We start from the raw sequence: 19,805 nt of genomic DNA on the forward strand, positions 1-19,805 counted from the left end.
TGGATTTATTTTCACTTCCTCCAAACACAGTAACAAAGCATAAAGGGCATTTTACCAATCCAGACATGAAGGTCTTGAAGAAAAGATGCTGCATATCATAATTAGAATTGAAACATGAAGACTTTCAAACTGTGCAGATTTTTGCAGAATCAGTCAAATTTCAACCCACTAATCAGGTAATAAAGAATGTAAATGGTGAAAGAACAACAACCAAAAAAAGCCCCAAACCCCTTAAACCAAAAACTCCAACACACCAATGTAAAAAAATACCTAATTCAGAGGTTATTGCCATTCATACCCCTCCATCTAAGCATACACAGGTTTCAGCTCACTCAAATCACCACTGGTAAAGAAATGCATCCATGATCCTCATGTGAACCCAGTAATTGAGATACATGACCCACAGAAATTTGTCTTTTTGTTGTTGTCATTTAAGTAAGAGCAACATAGTCTGGCAGACTTACAGCCTTTACAGTACTCTACAAGTGCAAGCACCAATGTGTGGCTCTAACCCATGAAAGCAACCTGGTGTCAGAACAAGAATACAAACACTTTACAACCAACAGTGCACTGCTCTGTAGATTTAGCATCATGTAAAAATACCTTACCATTTCTACTTCAGCATTAACAGCTTTGGGGATGTTAAGTCTTTTTTTTTTTTTTTTTGGTGTTGTTGAATTAAAGTGGCTATATGTTTGACTTAAGGGAAAACCCAACAGCAGAAATTAATTACAACTATTAAAGTAGGTGGTTTGAGGAAGATGAAAAAAAAAATTGCACTACAAGAAAAGACATTTCACCCAACTAAAACATACCATCTAAACCAAACCCATTTTTCTTCCTGAATGGAAAAAAAAAATCAGGTTCTGAAGAATGAAATTTATGCGTGAGACACTTAGATATAACAAACCCTCCTTCTTGACAAGAAAATGAATACATCTATGGATGACTCAGTATTACCTGAACTTTATCTACCAGCAATCCATTTGCTGTAGAATGCTGCTTCTTTTTCCAGACAAAAAATGTTTAACAAAATTCTTCCCTCTGTCCCCCTTGATTTTCAGCATATAAAAGTCATAGCATTACGTATTGAAGTTCTACTATCACTAGATTTTTACTATAAGAATAATTTTAATGCTAAAGGATTTTCTTTTGATAAAGAGAGACTACTAATGGCCAACAGGTAAGGTGCTGGAAACAGGGCACATGTCCCTGGTATGACCAGGTTCCCACTGATTTTAGCAATTTGCAAGACAGGACTGTGATCCTTCTGTGTGCATCCAGGAAATGTAGCAGAGTGGAAATTTAATGGCTCTTTCCTGGTCACAGAAGGTTCTTAATTTTACAAAGTCTGTAGATGAAAGAAACACTGACACAATATTGCATTTAAGAGGGAACAGACTACAAAGTGTATATCAATATTTGTTAAGCATTGGACATATTTTCAAACAGCTGTGTGCATCAACAGTTTTTTCATGAAATAAAGAATGACTATGCTGACCAATAAACAACTCTGCTTCTTAAAAGTTCTTTTCCTATGTTTTTTTTCAGATTTAAGAAAAATTGAGAAAAACTGAGAAACAGACCAGCTGGTGGGTGGTACACAAATGAAGAGTACCATCATTGTGTAAAACCAGTGCCTACATATCTCTGGAGCCTGACACTCCAGTACTGTAGCCTTTTTGCCATTTTTTTTCCAAATTCTTCACAAGTGAGCCTCTTAAGAAAAAAACAAACAGCTGTACCCCTTGACAACTTTGACACAGGCTTCCAAAAGCCTGAGTGTGGTAACTCATCACACCTGGGGGTCACTGCCACTCCCAGACCTCTCTCACTTTACAGAAGTGAAGTCACACCTACAGTGGTGTCAGTAGGGCTCAAAGTCAGCAACACGGACTAACCCCTTCAGACTGCCCCAGAGATCCCCATACAGGAAGATTTATGTAATGACAAGAATGCCAATTTAAAAAGGTGTTCCACAGATAAAATAGTAGCTGCATTCACCTCATAAAGATACAGGATGACCAATTTAACAGGAAAAGCCAGTCACTTTAATTGTAAGGCAGACTAAAAATCAACATCTCTATCAAAACTGAGAACAGTTGAATCCAAAAATCTCAAGCAGCATTTCCTTTCATTAACACAAACCAAGCATAGTCTACAAGAATGTTCATTTATTTCTTTCAAACACATCATTTTTAAGGCACCCTGAAGGTGTCCTTTCATGATTTTATAAAACCTAAAATTATTAAAACCTTTCAAAACACAGACTCACTCAGGAAACTCTGTGTTCTTCTCATAATTCCTGCAGTCATTGGTACTGTAATAATAGCCTGTCAAACGCAAAATGACAGCAATTTCGTAAATGAAGAATGGGCTTAGAGATATACTATGTTTATGAATTTACTTCGGTTGTCACTCAAATATTATTATTATAAGAAATGATAAAACTGAAGTCAATTGATCCAAAAGGGACTAATTTCACAAATAATATTGCTTGGAACAATACAGACACTAATAATTTTAGTGTCCAGTTTTGCTCTGCATCTCTCTAACCTTCAAGTTACTGAAAAAAATTTAATTACGTGTGAAACATGTCCTGCATTTATTAGTAACTTATGACAAATAAACTTGGGTAAGAGAAAGTAAAGACAAAATTGGTAAGAGAAAGTAGAGTATGGACCTTTTAAAAGACTCTTTTTCAAGTAAGCAACTTCAAAAATGGTGCTTTGAGAGAAAGCTTATGAGCAGCACTAAGATGCACAGTTCTCATTTTTTGTACAGCATGTTTTCTTATTAGCTTTGATGATTTTTTGGAAGTTGCTATTTCTATTGAATCATACAAATATATAATGATAACAAGCAGGTGGCAATGCATAATTATAAAAACCCCAATACTTTTTGAACTTGATTCTGCAAACGTCTGTGAATGTTCTTAACTCAAAAAATGGAAGCAGTCCCCACACTGAAAAAAAGCACAGAACAAGTTCTTCACACACTTCCAAACTGCTTTGTGTACCAATTGTACATGAAATACATGAAAGTATATGAAATTTTTATTTGTCATTAGTAACTAAATTCAGCAAGTTGGCAACCAAATCAAAGCCACCGTATTAACTTACAGACAATAATGGGTAGCAGTATTTAGCAGGCATGATGAAGTATCAAGTCATGGGAAAAAGCTGACTGAAGAATAGGACTTTGATTACAGATTCAGTGGATTCTTTGGAAAATGTAGTAGAAGTTGTGCTCTGCTTCATTTCACCAAATTCTCCAATTTGATTTCTATGGTAAAATCTAGTTACTTGTTTTTGAAGTGCATTTCACACAGAATCACACAGAATTTGGTTCTTTTTCCACAGACTTAATAACTTGGGATGACCTTGAAGGGGTAATCATCATTTTGCCTTTCAGCCAGCCCTTACTTCCACCAATGTACGTATTTAAAAACTGCAACACGTACTGCAGTCAAATGCATGTAGATCAGCGTATCAGGAATAATTACTCACAAGAGTATACCTTAAATTTATGGCAAAAAATGCCCTAAGTTGATTTTATGTATAGCTTTACTTATCTGTCTGCATAAATAATCAGTTGGTTATTTAACTGTGTTGGAACCAGATAATAGCAGCTTTTAGAGATGTTACTGCAGAAAAAGAAAACCAACCAAAACTCCAACAACAAAACCACCCAACCAAACCCCAACAATCAAACAAAACAAAAAACCCCACCACACCTTACTGTCTTCTAGTCTGCTTGAAAAAGGAGAAAGTGAGAGAAAATTGTTGTAAGACATATACAGTATTCAGTGAGATCATATATTAATCTTATTTATTAGTGTGAAGGTGAGAACTTGCACTCACTTCCAGTGTTACTATTTAATTGTTTTTTCACTTCCAAGCTTTACTGAATCCCTACAGAATTTTGAAAATGGCATGGATTTGAAATTAAGAATGTTTCTGCATGACCTGAACAATAGATTCTCAAAAACTATTTAATCCAAAATCAACATTTGGAAGCTATCTTGACTCAGGAGTGACCCACAATAACTGGAAAGCTTAAGATTTTCACAGTTCAAAGTAAAGGCTTTTAATATTTTTGAATTACTTCAACTGCTGAACAAACCCAACACTAATTTCATCCACACATCAATAAAGTTTAAGTGTTTCATTAAATTTAAATTGCTATTCATTGTATAAAGAAATTTTAAGCTAATGAAATGTTTTTTATTACAATGGATCTGCTGTACTGTTAGAAGCCGATCATATTTTCCCACTTACAAAGTAAGAGTTCAAGGGCTTGATAACTTGGCTACTGAGGGAATATGCTCCAGGCTGAATTTTATATAGAAATTTTGTATAGAAAGCTAAGGTTTTTTGTTACACTAGAATTTTTAACTTAAAAACACACACACAACCCTGGGCAGAAAGTGTTATGAAGTACTGAGGAGACAGCTATTTTCCCACTGTGCTAGTAGAACTCTGCAGGTCTGTCCAGTGACAAGGTTCATTTTGGAGACTGAATTTTCATCAGTGTTTTTAAAATGTTAAATCCAATAGCAACCTTAACTATTGCACATGTTCAGGATTTAGGAAATAGTAGTTTTTACTGTTCCCCTTTCATCCTGAAATCAGTATTGTTTTATGCTTGACCATGGACCCCTTAGGCAAAACTTCAAACCATAACCAAGAATGTGAACTGACCAGTGGGTTCAGTAAGGGCATCAAGGTTATTGGACTGAGCTGCTGAGCTGCCTGGGGCAAATTCTAGATGTTTTAAGATGATTTTCTGCATCTGCACAGGAGGTAGTATAATGCTGTATTTTATATGGCCCTTGAAGAATCTCCACCACAAGACACTAAGCACCTTTATCAGGGGAGATCACTCACTGTTACAGTTTGTTTCTAATGACTACCTGCATGCTAAAGGTTAACAAGACAAAACCATTCTCTAAGCATAACAGTGTGAATTATAGGAACTACACAGGCAGGTCCATGGGATGAAAAGTCAAGGCACAGAGAAGTCTGGTAATTTTGATGCAGATGAGTTTATTTGGACCAATACCAAAGTTTTAACTTGGGACTTTCCATCTAAATATTGCACACAAATCTCTGACTATAAACACCAGCAAACCAACCTCTTCTACAGATCAAGCTTAAATTTGAGCCACATTCACCTATGAATAGGTAACAGCAACACAATTGTGTTTCACAAATATTAATCATGACCTGTAAATGCTTCTTGATCTTACAGGGTTCCTATGTAGGCTGCCTTCTGAAACTGTGACAGTGACCCGAGTATGATCTGGGTAAAGGTTGCCAGAGTGACTTGGAAACAGTTCTGGGTAGAAGAAGAGAGCAGTCACAAGATCTTTTGGCAGCTAACACTACTCAACTGCATATTCTGAGAGAAAAAGTCCCTAAAATTAGCACACCTGTGGAAATAAATCTTTGAAGGAAGAGAATAAATCCAAGCTAAAAAGCCTAACTAGGGACTCCAGAACAGCTAATAATTTGGGACTACAGGCAATTTTACTTTTCATGTGACTTACTCTGCCCACTCCACTAGTTTTCATTACACCTCAGTTTGTTAAAGATTGCCACGGAAACTACCTTGAGTATTACCAGGATAATAAAAAATCTGATTTCTAAGAATAACAATTAAAGGAGCAGTCTAACACAGCTCACTCAAACACCTCATTCACAGCCAAGGTTTGAATTTATTTTGGCTCATAACCCAAGTAGTAATGAAATAAAACCAAGTAATAGTAATAGTGACTATTGACTTGGAGTTCTAAGCTTTCTGGCGTACGATCTTCTCATACCTCCCTCACCTCCCTAGTCTTTGGTTCTGGCTTCCAAACCCATCTGAACCAACCCCACCGAGTTCTTACTCTCACACACTTCCATCCATTCTTTCTGCTCAGTTATCTAACCTGCAAACCCAATCTGCCTGTGCTCCAAAACTATTCCCTGCATCATTCCATAATATTGGGGCACCCAAAGAATTCAGTAAATCAGGAAACATAAGGATGCCATTTGTGCCTATCAAATGCAACATAAATATGAAAGCATTCACTGTGCCAACAAGCTAGACCATGGAGTATTGTTTTATTGATAACACAATTTATTATTACTTTTATTGAAAGGGTTGAGACAGTACATAACTTGTGTGGATATACCCTCATTCATGCTTGTAAATAACGAGTGCTGGAAGAGGGGGGAAGAAATGCTTGCCCTTTCTCCTCTATGCATTATCAATTCCAATCTCCAATTAGCTTTCTGCTTTGAACAATGCAGGGATTAGATCCTATTACCAAAGACAGCCATAAAAATACTAAATGATATTCGAAGATCTTAAGTGTTTCTCAGAGAGTATGCCTGAGGGGCTAAAAATTTTTTAGGTCTCCCCATAACAGAATCAAAACCAAACCAAAACAAAGGTTGTTGACATTAACACATGTCCTCACAGTGGCTGACTATATAAACAAGAAAATGCTGAAATGTTGACAAGTATCATACAAGTTCCTACAACTGGCTAGACAACAGAGGAGACTTCAGAGCTGTCAGACATGCCTGGTAAGTAAATCCTCTGAAGCTGCAGTAACTATTATCTCATTCAGGTATTAGAGTGACTTGTCATACCATCAGTTAGAACAGGTACATAAGCAGATACAATTCTCAAGCTACATGACTAAACTGCCATCTGACCAAGGAATCACTGCAAGACTTCATTTTAGAGATAGAAGGATTTTACACACATGCTTTTCCCATCCCTAAAGCAATACAAATTAAGTCTGGTTTAGGTCTTCCAACTTTTCAAACAAGGCAGATGCTTTTCTCAAATAGATTATTTCCCTTTTAAAAATACATCTTGCTTAAGCAGTCAATTTTCATATTTGCTGACTATTTAATTTTATAGTTTGAGAAGAATGCAGGTTTTCCAACTTTTAATGAAAAAATACTGAAGTCAAAATGTTTTTGGAGCTTAATAGTCTTTAGCAAGACACAGACACATAAGACAGAAATGCCATAAGGTATCCTAGCAAGAAGTTTGATACGTAAAACCCAAGAGAAGCTGGAAGAATGATGGATAGCAGGCTAGTAAACAACTACTGGTACGCTTAATAGCAGAAAATGTCATAAATCAGAATTGTGAGGGAGGCAGGACATGTGAAAACCAAGAGGAAGCATAAGGTATAAATCAGATAAGATGCAGATAAACTCTACTGAATACTTGTACATGTGGAGTCTAAAGGCTGATGAGACCAGGCAACAAAAACTTGAATCAAAATTAGCAGCAGAAAATCTTGCATGCAAGAAGTTGGAGAAGCATAAGAAGATATCTAATAAAGTCAAAATACAAGTGCAACTTAGTATGTAGCAAGTGGAAAATGTGATGTCTATCCAGGATAGTTTCTAATGGGATTTCTATAATAGCCAGAAATTAAAGGCAATGTGTTGACAGAAACTACAGGAAGCTGAGGGGCCATTGCCTTCCTCTGTTCTCATCTTTTGAAAGGACAATATGCATTCCATTTCACCAGCTAGAATGATCCTTAAAATTTTTAATTCAGACACAAATATAATATGAAAATACAGTGTTGTCAGGAGTGAGAAATAGATTGCAACCTAAATGCCTCAAAGTGAAATTGAAAAATAATTTCAAGTTAAAATGAAATTACACAAATGAAGGTATTTTGACACATGCATTGAAATTTGTGCTTATGTTTCAAGCAGCAAATTAGTTTTTTACAAAAAAATGGCAGGGCTACAATATGAGGGCCCCTGACTTTACAATTTTAGTACATGATTCTACTCTGTGAAGAATTACATGCAGTAAAACAAATGCATGAACTGTAGTCATTCAACGCATGGATTGTTACACTTGCTGGTTGAATGGGTCATATAAGGATGAATGATTTCAACTCAACCTAATGCAAATTTGATTGTTATATTGTTGGTATTTCCTTACCAGAAGCACAAAACATCAATTTACTAATGTACGTTGCAAGAGCAGTTAGCTTGAATGAAAACCAGCATATTTTAACTGGACTATTTAAAGACTGCTGTGTATAAGAATCCTCTTATGTCATAAATAAACGACTAGCATTTTGTAACAAACCCCCCCAAAATTACAGGTCCTTTAGCAATTTCATTTGCCAGTACAGAGGATTTTTTCCCCTTAACATATGCAACAGACCTGCAAAACATTGTTTTCTTCCTGTTCACATAACATGGCACATTCTATTCCTGCATCAAAATACCAGAATTTGGCCATACTAAAGCATAAAAATTCAGACAATTCCTAAAGAGAGGACATCAACAGATTGAGGCCTGTTGGAGTTCAAAATCATCTACCATATGTAAGTAAGATAATTCTGAAGCTATCCTTTTAAACGGTTAGGAGAAATCTAAAGGGTTACAGAGATTTCAAACAAAACTATTTTGCACATTTCAGTCAAAAACTAATTGCTTATTTCTAACAAAAAATAAAAAAAAAAAGAAAGAAAAAGAAAATGATTTGTACTATATCCAAATGTTTTTAAGATGTAAATGCACTTGTCATCTTTCATGTAAGCAGGGTGCTAGTGCCCCAAATTAAACAAAAGAAGAAAAGTTAGGGTTGACAAGTATGTCACTGCGTAAGTACAAATTAAATATGCCTTTTGATATTTAATTTTTAACTGTTGAGTACCTTTTCATCAGGCTATTGCCATTAGAAGTTTTTTATAAGATTATTAAATTAGACAAATAACAGATAAAAGATGTGACAAGTATAAAAAAATCTGATTTAGCAGATCTGACGCACTTAATCTTTTACTGTGATAGAGGCATTTCATATATTTGAAGTGTTTCAAACAATGATCTCTTAACACACCAAAGAAGAAATTCAGATATAACTTGACTATATTCAATTTATGCCAAGTACAGAATGAATATCTAAAAAACACAATCACCTTTCAGTTGAAAGTGCAAAATCCCCAAAACTTTCAAAGCAATGTGAAATTTTAAATACTACAGTCCCCCCCCCACCCCCATATCTGACAAAACAGGTGAAACACAGAAGATACAGATTTAAAAAAGATTGTTAGAATAGCAGCTGAAAATCTGTATGCTTGTGAAATCTGAGTGAATGCTGCTGAGTGATGCAGCCAGCATCTCAAAAATAAGTTATGAAGAGATATCACCATTATCTGAATTGTTCGGGAAAAGAAATGAACATCAACCTTGTGTGGTAAACAAACCCTCACATACTACAGTCTTACAGAAATTAATACAGTAATTGCATATGTAAACAAATTAAATATAATCAAACTTGCCATATTATGAAAAGTACTTCGACATTTGCATGCAAAAGCTCATATTAATAATCTAAAAGACTGAATACCCACATAGTACAACTACCTTTGCTTATATTACAAAAACATTAATGCACAGAAATCTTTTCTATCCCAATTCAGAGCAACCACCTCATTCACTCTCCAAAAGTCAACAGCCTTGCAAGTCAAAAAAGATCAATTTTTTAATAACAAATAAACCATGTAAAAATATAAAAATAAATATAAATAAAATAATAAATTAATTTTGTCACATGACTAAGACATAACTTATGCTTTTTAAACTAGAAAGCAAAAATGCACAAAAACCCACAATTTACTGCCAAAAAAGAGATGTATGAACAGGAACAAAAAAAAACCCTGTATGTTAAACTATCAGATTGAACAATATACACAAAAACCAATCTAAACACATACCTGGCAACTGATTAACACTATGTTTCCTATTGTTCCTTTCATCTCTTTTAATTATGTTAATAATGTAGAATAAATTAGAACAATGCTTCAAACAAGACAAAAGAACTAAACTACATTTCACTGCTGCTGCATGTTAAAATTGAAGTCTGTCTTGTAAAGACTCAGAAGTCTACATTGAAATTAAAGTGAAAACTTAAATGAGTTATTTATTAACAATAAATCTAATTAAGTTAATAAAACTGCCTTCTAACACCGGTAGTCACACCTTAGATCAAAATAAAGAGCCAAACAAAATCACTTTGTGTACAAGCTCTGACATTCAGACCTTACATACTGAAAAGTGCATGCATGTTGAAAAAATAAACAGTAAAAGTTTTAGCACGTAGGCTAAATGAAAATTTGCCCCATGCAAACAATTTATCCTTTTTTATATTTAAAACTAACAAAAAGCATATGTATAAGGAAATAGCTGATAATTATAGGACAATTGTCTAAATGAGCAAGGCATAAGCTTCTTCCACACTGACAGAAACAGGGTACCACACTTGAATAGTACATATTTTTCAAAGCTTGCTCAAAAGGCAGGCCTCTTAATTTTATTCTAAATTCTTCAGAACTGTTCATTTAATACAGTTATTCTCACTCTTGTATTTTTCTATGAATTTTATGATGCAAGAAATTGTCCCCAGTACTTACAGCCAGATGCCTCCAGAGCTGCCAATGATAAATTGTGTCAAGGTTTTGGATAACACTTTTCTGAATGCTCTATAACTTACAAGATTTTAGCTAGTCAAATTAACCATGAATGTTCAAACTGACAGGATTCAAAGAAGGTGTTTTAAAGATTAAAACAGAAACACTTAAGTGAGTTATTTACATGACATAGAAAACTCTGTGGACAGAAACCTACTGGCACCTTTTTTCCCCACCCAGATTATGCTTCACTCACTTCTCAAATTCTGTAACAGCTCAGGATAGTTTTTTGCCTGTATCAGTTCCACTTGATATAAAAAACACTTGTACTTCCAAATCAGCTGTCATTTTAGGAAGCAAGTCAAGTGGGAAAAAATATTATTTAAAGATGGAATCATGAAGTATTGCATTTGTGTAATTTTTCTTTGTGCATAACTTTTACTGATATGGAAAAGAAACCAAACAGAAAACCAGACTAGAAAACAGAAAATTGTCTTACTGCCTTGGTCTACATGGCTCAACAACAATATTGGCAATAAATACATGAAATTTCTGCACAAGGAATTTCTGTGGATTTGATTCCTTTTGCTGATGATGTAGACCTTGACATTTGAAGCCTTGATTCTCAAAAAGAAACAACGTTGATAACACTGTCAAGGCAGAACATTTCGGCTATTGCTGTGCTACCCAGTGGTATTTCATACATATAGCATGGCCTGTAGTGCTACTCCAAGTATACAGTAATTCATACATAACTTCTGTAAGCTGTGCAAAGAAAGTAAGCAGTAATATTAATAGGCTGTTATCCCTAGAGGATGAAAGTGCAAGATTGAGGGGATTTCTTTAATTACACAGCAGTGTCTGGTAAACTCACTTGCTTAGTGAGTATCAGATTTCTCTGTCCTTTTATTTGCACTTCAAGCCTGTCTCTTGTTTGAATAATCCTGTGCAATCCATTTATATTTCTAAATAAAAATGGATTAATTCAATTTAATTTAATTTCCAAATCCTACCCTAATTTATGTTTTTAACTTGCTCATCCAGTCCTGGTTTCCCACCTTGATCCACCTCCATTCCTTACTTGATGCCAGTTTTCATCACAAGCTTTTTGTTCCAGTCTCTCCCTGTCTTGCCAGTTACATTATTTCCTTTCTCAGCATTAGCATCCTTCTCCTGAATAATTCCATCTACCCAAAACCATTCTTGTTCAGAAACAGCTGTAGTCTTGAAGTTCCGGACAGTACAGAAAATTCACCACCAGAAAATTCTTAATCTTATTCCTAACCAAATCATGTGCATATTTTCATATGCACATTTTCGAAAATGCTCTTTGCAAAAGATGTATCATGGCATCAACATGCCCCAAATTCTGGTCAGATTTTCAATGGCCAGATGGGATGCTTGAAAGTTTCAGACTGAACCAGGGAAGTTATTTGCATTTTACCATATCTTTTAAATATGGGCAAATTGATGTTTTGACCTCTTCTTTCCCTTCAGAAAAAGAACTGTTCCTGTCAAAATTCACCTTTTTATTATCATCATTAGTACTATTTGAAAGCTAATGCAGAAACAGCACATAGAAAAAACTGAATGCCAAACTCTAATGTTCTGGCAATCATACAGTTTTATACACACACACAGCACTGCACATCACTGATAGCACCACTCAGGAACACAACAGGCCCAAATAGTTTGCCCTGCCATTCAGTTTTTTTTCCTGTTTTTTAAAATTAAGGCTATGAAAGTCAAGATCCAAACCAGGCAAATGAAAGAAATCAAATATTTATATTTTGCAGACATAAAGATAACTGGAAACAGATAATAACTTCCAATATACAATGTTTCTTAAAAAATCAGTATGTCACTCTTTAACAAATCCTTGAGCAAATGGTGTTCGACTCAAGTTAGACCCACTCCCAGTCATATGTATGCTATTTCAGTTTAATAAAGTAGGTATTTTTCAATGCTGTTGGAGATTAAGTGTAACATAGAGCTTTGTTTGTTTTGGGTTTTTCTAAGAGGAAAATAAAAAAGATAGCATGTCTACTCCAGTATTAACTGCATTGCTTAGATTATGTATTGAGTGGATTTTCTGAATTAAAATCTTAGCATACAATTTAAAGCTCCTTGTGAACAGCAGTTTATTGAAAAAAAAAATCAATTATATGGCTCTTGGATGATCTTTTTTTGATTGAATACTGGAAGAAGTTTGATTCTCATTTGCTCCACAAAGAGGCTTTTTTCATCTAGTCTTTTTCAATAATTAAGCTCTGCTACCTTCATGAAGAGGTAGGTGACTTACTAATCACTTACTAATTTTATCTATCAGAGCACCAAATATTTCCAGGGTCATTGAATCATTGCTGTAATCAAGCAAACCTAAGGTCCTCAAAGCTACTCTTTGTCTGGGTTTTGGCTGGGATAGAGTCAATCTTCTTCCTACTATCTTGTATAGTACTGTATTTAGCATGAGAATAATGTTGATAACACATCCACGATTCAGGTGCTGCTGAGCAATGCTTATATTAAATCCAGTTTCTCATGCTGCCCTGCCAATGAGTGGGTGGGGATCCATGAGAATCTGGGAAGAGACTGCTGGGCAGCTTTCCCTGACTGGCCAAAGGATATTCCATACCATATGATGTCATGCTCAGGATATAAACTAGGGGGAAAGCTGCCTGGGGATGGGCTGGGCATTGGTCACTTAGTGGTGAGTGACTATTTTTCATTTGCATCACTTGTTTTTATTTCTTCTTCCTTGTGGTTTATTTACCTCTTTGGTATTTTCCTTTTCATTAAAATTTATTATTATTATTTTATTTCAATTATTAAATTGTCCTTACCTCAACACATTTATTTTTTTTTTTTACTTTTACCCTTCTGATTTTTCCTCATCACACCAGGGCAGGAGAGGAGTGACAGAAGTGACAGAGTGGCTGTGTGATGCTTAGTTGCTGGTTGATGTTAAATCATAATACTTTTATACCAGTAGTCAACTGAGTACATTTTGGAGAGGTTAATTAATCAGAAAGGTAATTAATCATCAGGGTGGAGAAGCACAGAAGTGTCTATATGTTCTTTTTTAATATGTCTAACTTGGGGTTTAACAAAAAAACCCCAAACAACTTTTCTACTATTTTGAATTGGCCAACACTATCATATGTAATCCTGAAGAGGTGTCTCTAATATTCACTGTCTTCATTTTAATTTTTGCCACAAATTTACAGAGAAAGTATGTTAAACTAATAATGAACTGGACAACAGGAAGGCTAAGGCCCACCTGTATCAGAAATGCAATACTCCCTTTAAACAAAGAGAAGACTATAGAATAATCCTAAAGGCAATGTGAGCCTAGTAAGCAGATGCCAATGCACTAGAGATGAAGAAACGAGCATATAAAAGGCTGACACAATGTCTTTGTCTTGGTTAGCTGGTGGGAATCCAAATGTGCCAAGTGAAAACATACTTCAAATATGATGACAAGTTATGTATCGTTCAGACACATTTTTGAACATGGAGGATGAGTATCTAAGTTATTTCCATAGTATGCTGTATCACAGCGTATATTCTGAGCACAAAAGTAGTAACAAGACATGGAAGAGACACTTGTCTAAAGTAAAAAAGAGACACTTTTGTCTAAAGTAAAATCCTTTTGCTTTTGAGCAAACAAGCACCTGCAGCTCTTGATTCACAGATTACCAGTGTGCCTCTTGTAACTGCCTCTATAACCAATTTTTAAGTACCACGGAATTTTTACTAAGTCTGCCACATACAACTCTGTGAAAAAAATTGAAACACGAATGTACAAATTGATTAGGACAAGATCACCTTCCAAATGCCATGTACTATGTCACTGCAACTAATTTCTACTTGGCATTAACCAGACATTCATGTCGTGAGGGATTTAAATGTATCCATTTTACACGGGACAAATTACATGTTCAAAGGACCTATTTGTGCACAATATTCACTACTGCAAAAAGAAAAAAAGGCAGATTCATTTATATATTATGCTCCCTCAAAACAGAGGATATTAAAGCATCTAAAAAATTACTAACATCTGTAATTTAAAACACCTTATACCTGCCCTGCAATGGTTTAACATTCTTTGCTGAACTACTGTTATAATACGCATTTTATCATAATTTTACCTTTTGAGAACTGTAATTACATCTATTATCAAAGTAGCCAGATTCTATTGGAAAATATCCCAAACTACCTCAATGAATTTCATAAGAAAATAGCAAAGATGGCTTTTATAATTCTTTCTATTATATATAAGCAATGAAGCAAAATAATCACAAAAAACACGTATTAAAGAGATTATCAATAATGAAAGCAGCTTTAATCATTTGGGGGTATTTGAAAAATGATTTAGGAATTAAGTAAAGTCTGTGAGAAAGAACTCATAATGAGAACATGTCAAAAGTTAAAAACACAGACTAGAAAAAAGTTTTTAATTGTACAGTATATTTTAGCTCCTATCAATCACTGTTAAAATCATTTGAGTTTAATAAGCAGATATTTACCTGTTGGAACGAGACAATCTTTCCAATCAAAATATCCTGCATAAATGCCAGGTTCTAATGACCCAACTATAGGATCTGCCTTGAATTCAATGTACATTTCAAAGAGTCTTTGATCCAGCTCTTTCAAGGATTCCATACTAACCTAAAAAATTAAACAAAAAAAGGAAAGAGAAAGAACATAGAAAATAGTCATTAACGAAAAGAATTTAATCACATACCCCAAAAAAATTCCTCATGTCGTCTTTAATTTCAGCAAAAAGCAGTGATTACTGACACATTTCAATTTGTAATTACATACATAAAAACTTAAGAACTTCCATATTATCTGTCCATCCTACCCAGTATAATTTTTTTTCCTGATTGTATTCAGCAATAGAAATTTTTGTGAAAAATACAAGGAATGCCTAAGCAGGCAGATCATTCAGTAGCTTCCTACTGGTATGATTTTTTTTTTTTCCTGCACGTCAGGAGGTCTTTATCTTGCAAAGTAAACAACTGCATTTTGTGAATGCTTTAAAATACACCCAGAAAAATTTCCATCCTTAAACATGAAGATTTTTGTGTAATACTTAAGATTTATCAATTTTAATTATACAATTTTTCACTGTATTTAAAAAAATACATTATTTATTCAGAAGTCTCTGTCTTCTGAAACTGAACCTATGAACTTCCCCTCTCTATTTCGACAAATCTCTGTACAACAGAATCAGAAGCTAAAGCTCATTAACACCTGCAGCAACCTTCTCTTTAATAGCTCTCCATGCATTTTTTTGTAATTCACACAACTTATCCACACTGAAAGCTAAGGGAACATGGACAGTTTGTTTACTGTATCTGAACAACTCTAAATTTTATACAAGGCTTTTTATTAAACATAGGCACCCCCTGTAATTACAGCTTCTACAAGGATTCTATAACGCAATGAGTATCACAAAATTTTGAAGTAGAACACCAGTATCTAAACATAGTATTGGATGCTAAATGCAAATAAAATTAAATTAAAATGAAGATCAAAATCTCACATGATTTCTGCTGAAATGTATTTACCTTTATAAATAAGAGCTTACGCAACACAAAAAATGAAGCTTTTAAACTAGTGTTCATTTTCTTCAACAATTAGGGGAAAGGCACACATACATGCATATATGAAGTAAAGGGGTTTAAAAATGAGGTCTGCTTTAAAAACAGGTCCTTAGATCAGACTGGGAATTCAGCAAAAGAAAAGACTCCTTATCATTCCTTTCTAAGGATTTAACACTGCAAACTGTAGAATAAGGGTTGAACCTTATTCGCTAGAGGGACGTCTCTAGACTGTGCTCTACTGTTATGCCTACATTGTTAAATGAAGAGAAAAAACAACTGCAATATTTGAGTCAGGAACAGAAGCAGAGAAACTTTCAGAAGGAGATCACAAGTGTAAAGAAAAACAGTTGTTATTGAGGTCAAAGCTGATGTTAGGAAAGTTGGGATGTTGAAGTTGGTGCTCAGAAACAAGACACACCACAACTTTCCTGCTTTTCTAGGTGATGAATCTTCTTTGACTCATCACAAGAGGAACTCTATCCCAAAGGAAAGCTTTCTATAAGGCATAAGAAGATCAAGGCTATTTTCTTCCTCTTTTCCTTCTACATGACTGCCTATTTTAAAAAATATGAACACGTTTTAAAAAGTACAGAAATCTCGCTCTTTTTTCCTCTTACACAGGTTTCAAGACATTTTTCACTTCAATTTCTTATGATTAGGGAGAATAACAACCCTTAGACCATTCCCATTTAGCTTTGAACTAGTAGGAAAAGTAAGTGTGAGTGCAAAGTCCCTGCATCCATTCAAAGAATCTGTGGAACAACTGCTTCAATGTTCCTCAGCAAAGTGTTTTAGAATTAAGTAATTCCACCTTCCACTTTTGCAGTCATTCAGTACAAAAGATCATCTGCACATTCAATACAAGTTTTTTTTTTGTTTCAGACAAGGTCTTTTAAACTTGTTTCAAGTTCAATACAAATTAAGATAGTGGTAACCTGGTTTTTCAACTGGTGGAAAGATTACAAGAAAGAATGAACAATCCAAAAGTAATTTTGAGCCCAGGATTGGGGGAAGGAAGCAAAGAAGTCCTTAACATCCACTGTGTATACCCATTTTCCTGATCCTCAAGTGGGCTGAATGCTTACAAAAATATACAATTCTCACACTGTTATATTTCTGCTATGAACATCCCTGTGACTAGAGTTCTCAATTCTTGCATTAAAGCCATTTTGAGCCTCTACCCTTCAACATTATCTAATTATCAGAACTGTGGAAAAAATTTTATTCAGAAGCTTAATCAATAAGCTGGATGAATTTTATGGGATATATCTCTTTTTTTACTTCTTAAATGACAAAACTGATGATAAGTTGAATTAAAGAATCTCCACAGAGAAGAATGAGTCATGAGGACGTGCCAAGGTAGCATGTGCTAAAAGCCCAGCATAATGTTTGTCTGCTTTACATAATTTTGTATTTGTCACACTAAGAAAAAAATTGAAATAGCCATATAGAATGTAAGGAAATGTTCTTTGTTACCATTTATAATTTCTGTACTTCGAAATATTAGATAATAATGATTTCCCTACTAACAAAGGCAACTTCAAAAAAACAACCCAGTGTAAGAACAGATAGTTTTTTACTAAAACACACTACCAACTTCACTTTAAAATTAATTTTCTAAAGCTGACAGAATTGAAAAGCATAATTTAGCTTCAGACTTTTCAGATACAAACTAATCTTTAAAAAAAATTGCCAGTTCTTTATTACAACTTTTTAATCTAATACTTAAATAAATTAAAAACATCCACAAGTTTAGGTGACAGACCAAAAAACTGAAACAATCAACTCACTGCTCTAAACATCTGTGAGCTTCCATCCTCATTTAAAATTCATAAAGGGCTCAAAAATTGCTGTCTTATGATGACTAATTATCCAAATCTGCCCAGCTGGCATTACCCATTGATGTGTCCCATACATGCAGTATTGCACCAGTCAGAGTTTTCAAAGGGTTAATGCAGATTGGAAACCAATGTATCACTTCAACATCTGAATTTGGTAATTTATAAAAGTACCAAACTTTTAGTGGCAATACTCTGATGTGGCTTTGCAAGGCAGGGTGTTGAACTCATACATAACAGATGTCTTAGCTGCTTCTAACTGCACTGGGCTCAACTCTCAGTAGCAAAAATGTCAATACCCAGAGTAATTTTCTATATTGTACTAACCATATAAATCATAGCAATCCCTTTCAAATACTATTCAAAACTACTTAGGCTGTAGAAATTTAAGCAACATTCAGGCATACTGGGACTAAGGATGTACTACATAGTTGAACAATCAGTTTGAGTGAAATACTGTACTCTGTACCGGAAAAGATAACATTTTACTTCCAACCAACAAATATTTCTGTAAATAAACTAGCTTTATGGTCCTAAGGATTAAGTCACAACATTTCTCATAAGAAGTGATTAATCTTTACAAAAAGGCAGGAAAATGAGACAGCTACTGCCACCCACTTTGACATTTTCGTTCTTTGAAAAAGAAAAAACAACAAAACACCCCCCAAAACACAACAAAAAAACCATGAACTAGTTTATGAACAAGAGCTATCAGTAATGCAGATTTCCAGATGAAATAATTTATCAAGTATATTCCTGACACAACAATCTTTTACTCTCTGCATTAAGAGAACACAGTGACATCAAACAGCTTTACTAAGAAATCTGATAAGCTCTGCCACTGAATACACAAGTCCTGAACAAGAGCTCACATTTTCTATACCAGCTACTTAAGCCCTGTATGAACACACAGAACAATATCCTTGTTGTTGTTGTGTCCACCTAATGCTTGGAGTCCCACCCATTTGTGGAAGGCTCATGCAGGAGTCATTTTGGATGTCTGGACACTTGCACCTACTTTTCACAGAAAATAAACCAAATAACAATCTTCAAGCAATGATGCTTCATTCCAGTGCTCTCACTTACTTGAGTTATTTTATCAACACCTTGGAAGCCGTGTTTCTCAAAATGTTCAGCTATATTTAGGAAGGTATGACGTTCCAGGTAACGGCAGTTACTGAGTGCAATTAAAAGTCTCTGCTCCTAAAAATTAAGAGAAGAAAGAGCGTAACAGTTGAAAAAAGAAGTATCAGCACTGTAACACTAACACTGTAAATTTATATAGAGTATTTTACTGATTCTCTGTGCATAATAAACATTCTCATAAATAAACTAAGGTTTATTCTGTCAATAAACTACTAAGAACTTAATGAATATCAGCTATGATGATTGAACATGATGCTTCTTATAGGATCCAGAGCATTAATTGGAATAGTTGTGACTAATACAGAACTGTGGTTAAGACTTGTTTACAAAAATTAGGTTTGGACAGCTTTCCAGGAAGCTGTTTCTGGATTTTACTTTGTTTCAAGAAATATACTAAGAATTATGACCATCATAAAATCAACTGAAGATCATCTTCACTTTCCCGTGAAGCTGGCTAACACAAGGGCAGCAGGTACTGAGCAAATGCATTCACCAACTCCAAAATACAAGAAGGCTTTGAACTACATTATATAATTTCAGCAGTTTGAGTAAATTCTAGCTGGTTATAATTTATGTCTGTACTTCAATGATTTTTTTAATTACAAGGGAGTAAAAAAACATTCTGGAGTTGAGATACCACAACTGGCTTTCCTTGATCTTGATATAATAAGATATAGTTTCCAAACGAAGAACCAAAAAAGACAGAACTACTATTTAAGTAGATTGGGTCTTCCCTCTTCTCCTCTCCTTCTTTTTATT

The 19,805-nt window shown here is 34.6% G+C and overlaps 1 protein-coding gene across 1 annotated transcript in view; it reads right to left on the bottom strand.

Annotated features, from left to right (window-relative positions):
- The window catches only part of EXOC2 (exocyst complex component 2), a 125,769-nt gene that overhangs the window by 21,532 nt on the left and 84,432 nt on the right, over positions 1-19,805 (bottom strand). The window contains exons 22-23 of the mRNA XM_058832779.1: positions 18,987-19,103; positions 14,980-15,121 (exon numbers count right to left, since the gene is read on the bottom strand). Of these exons, the coding sequence (XP_058688762.1) occupies positions 14,980-15,121; positions 18,987-19,103 (259 nt within the window). The remainder of the gene's footprint in view (positions 1-14,979; positions 15,122-18,986; positions 19,104-19,805) is intronic.

Source organism: Poecile atricapillus, chromosome 2, assembly GCF_030490865.1.
Source record: "Poecile atricapillus isolate bPoeAtr1 chromosome 2, bPoeAtr1.hap1, whole genome shotgun sequence".
NCBI classification, from domain to species: Eukaryota; Metazoa; Chordata; class Aves; order Passeriformes; family Paridae; genus Poecile; species Poecile atricapillus.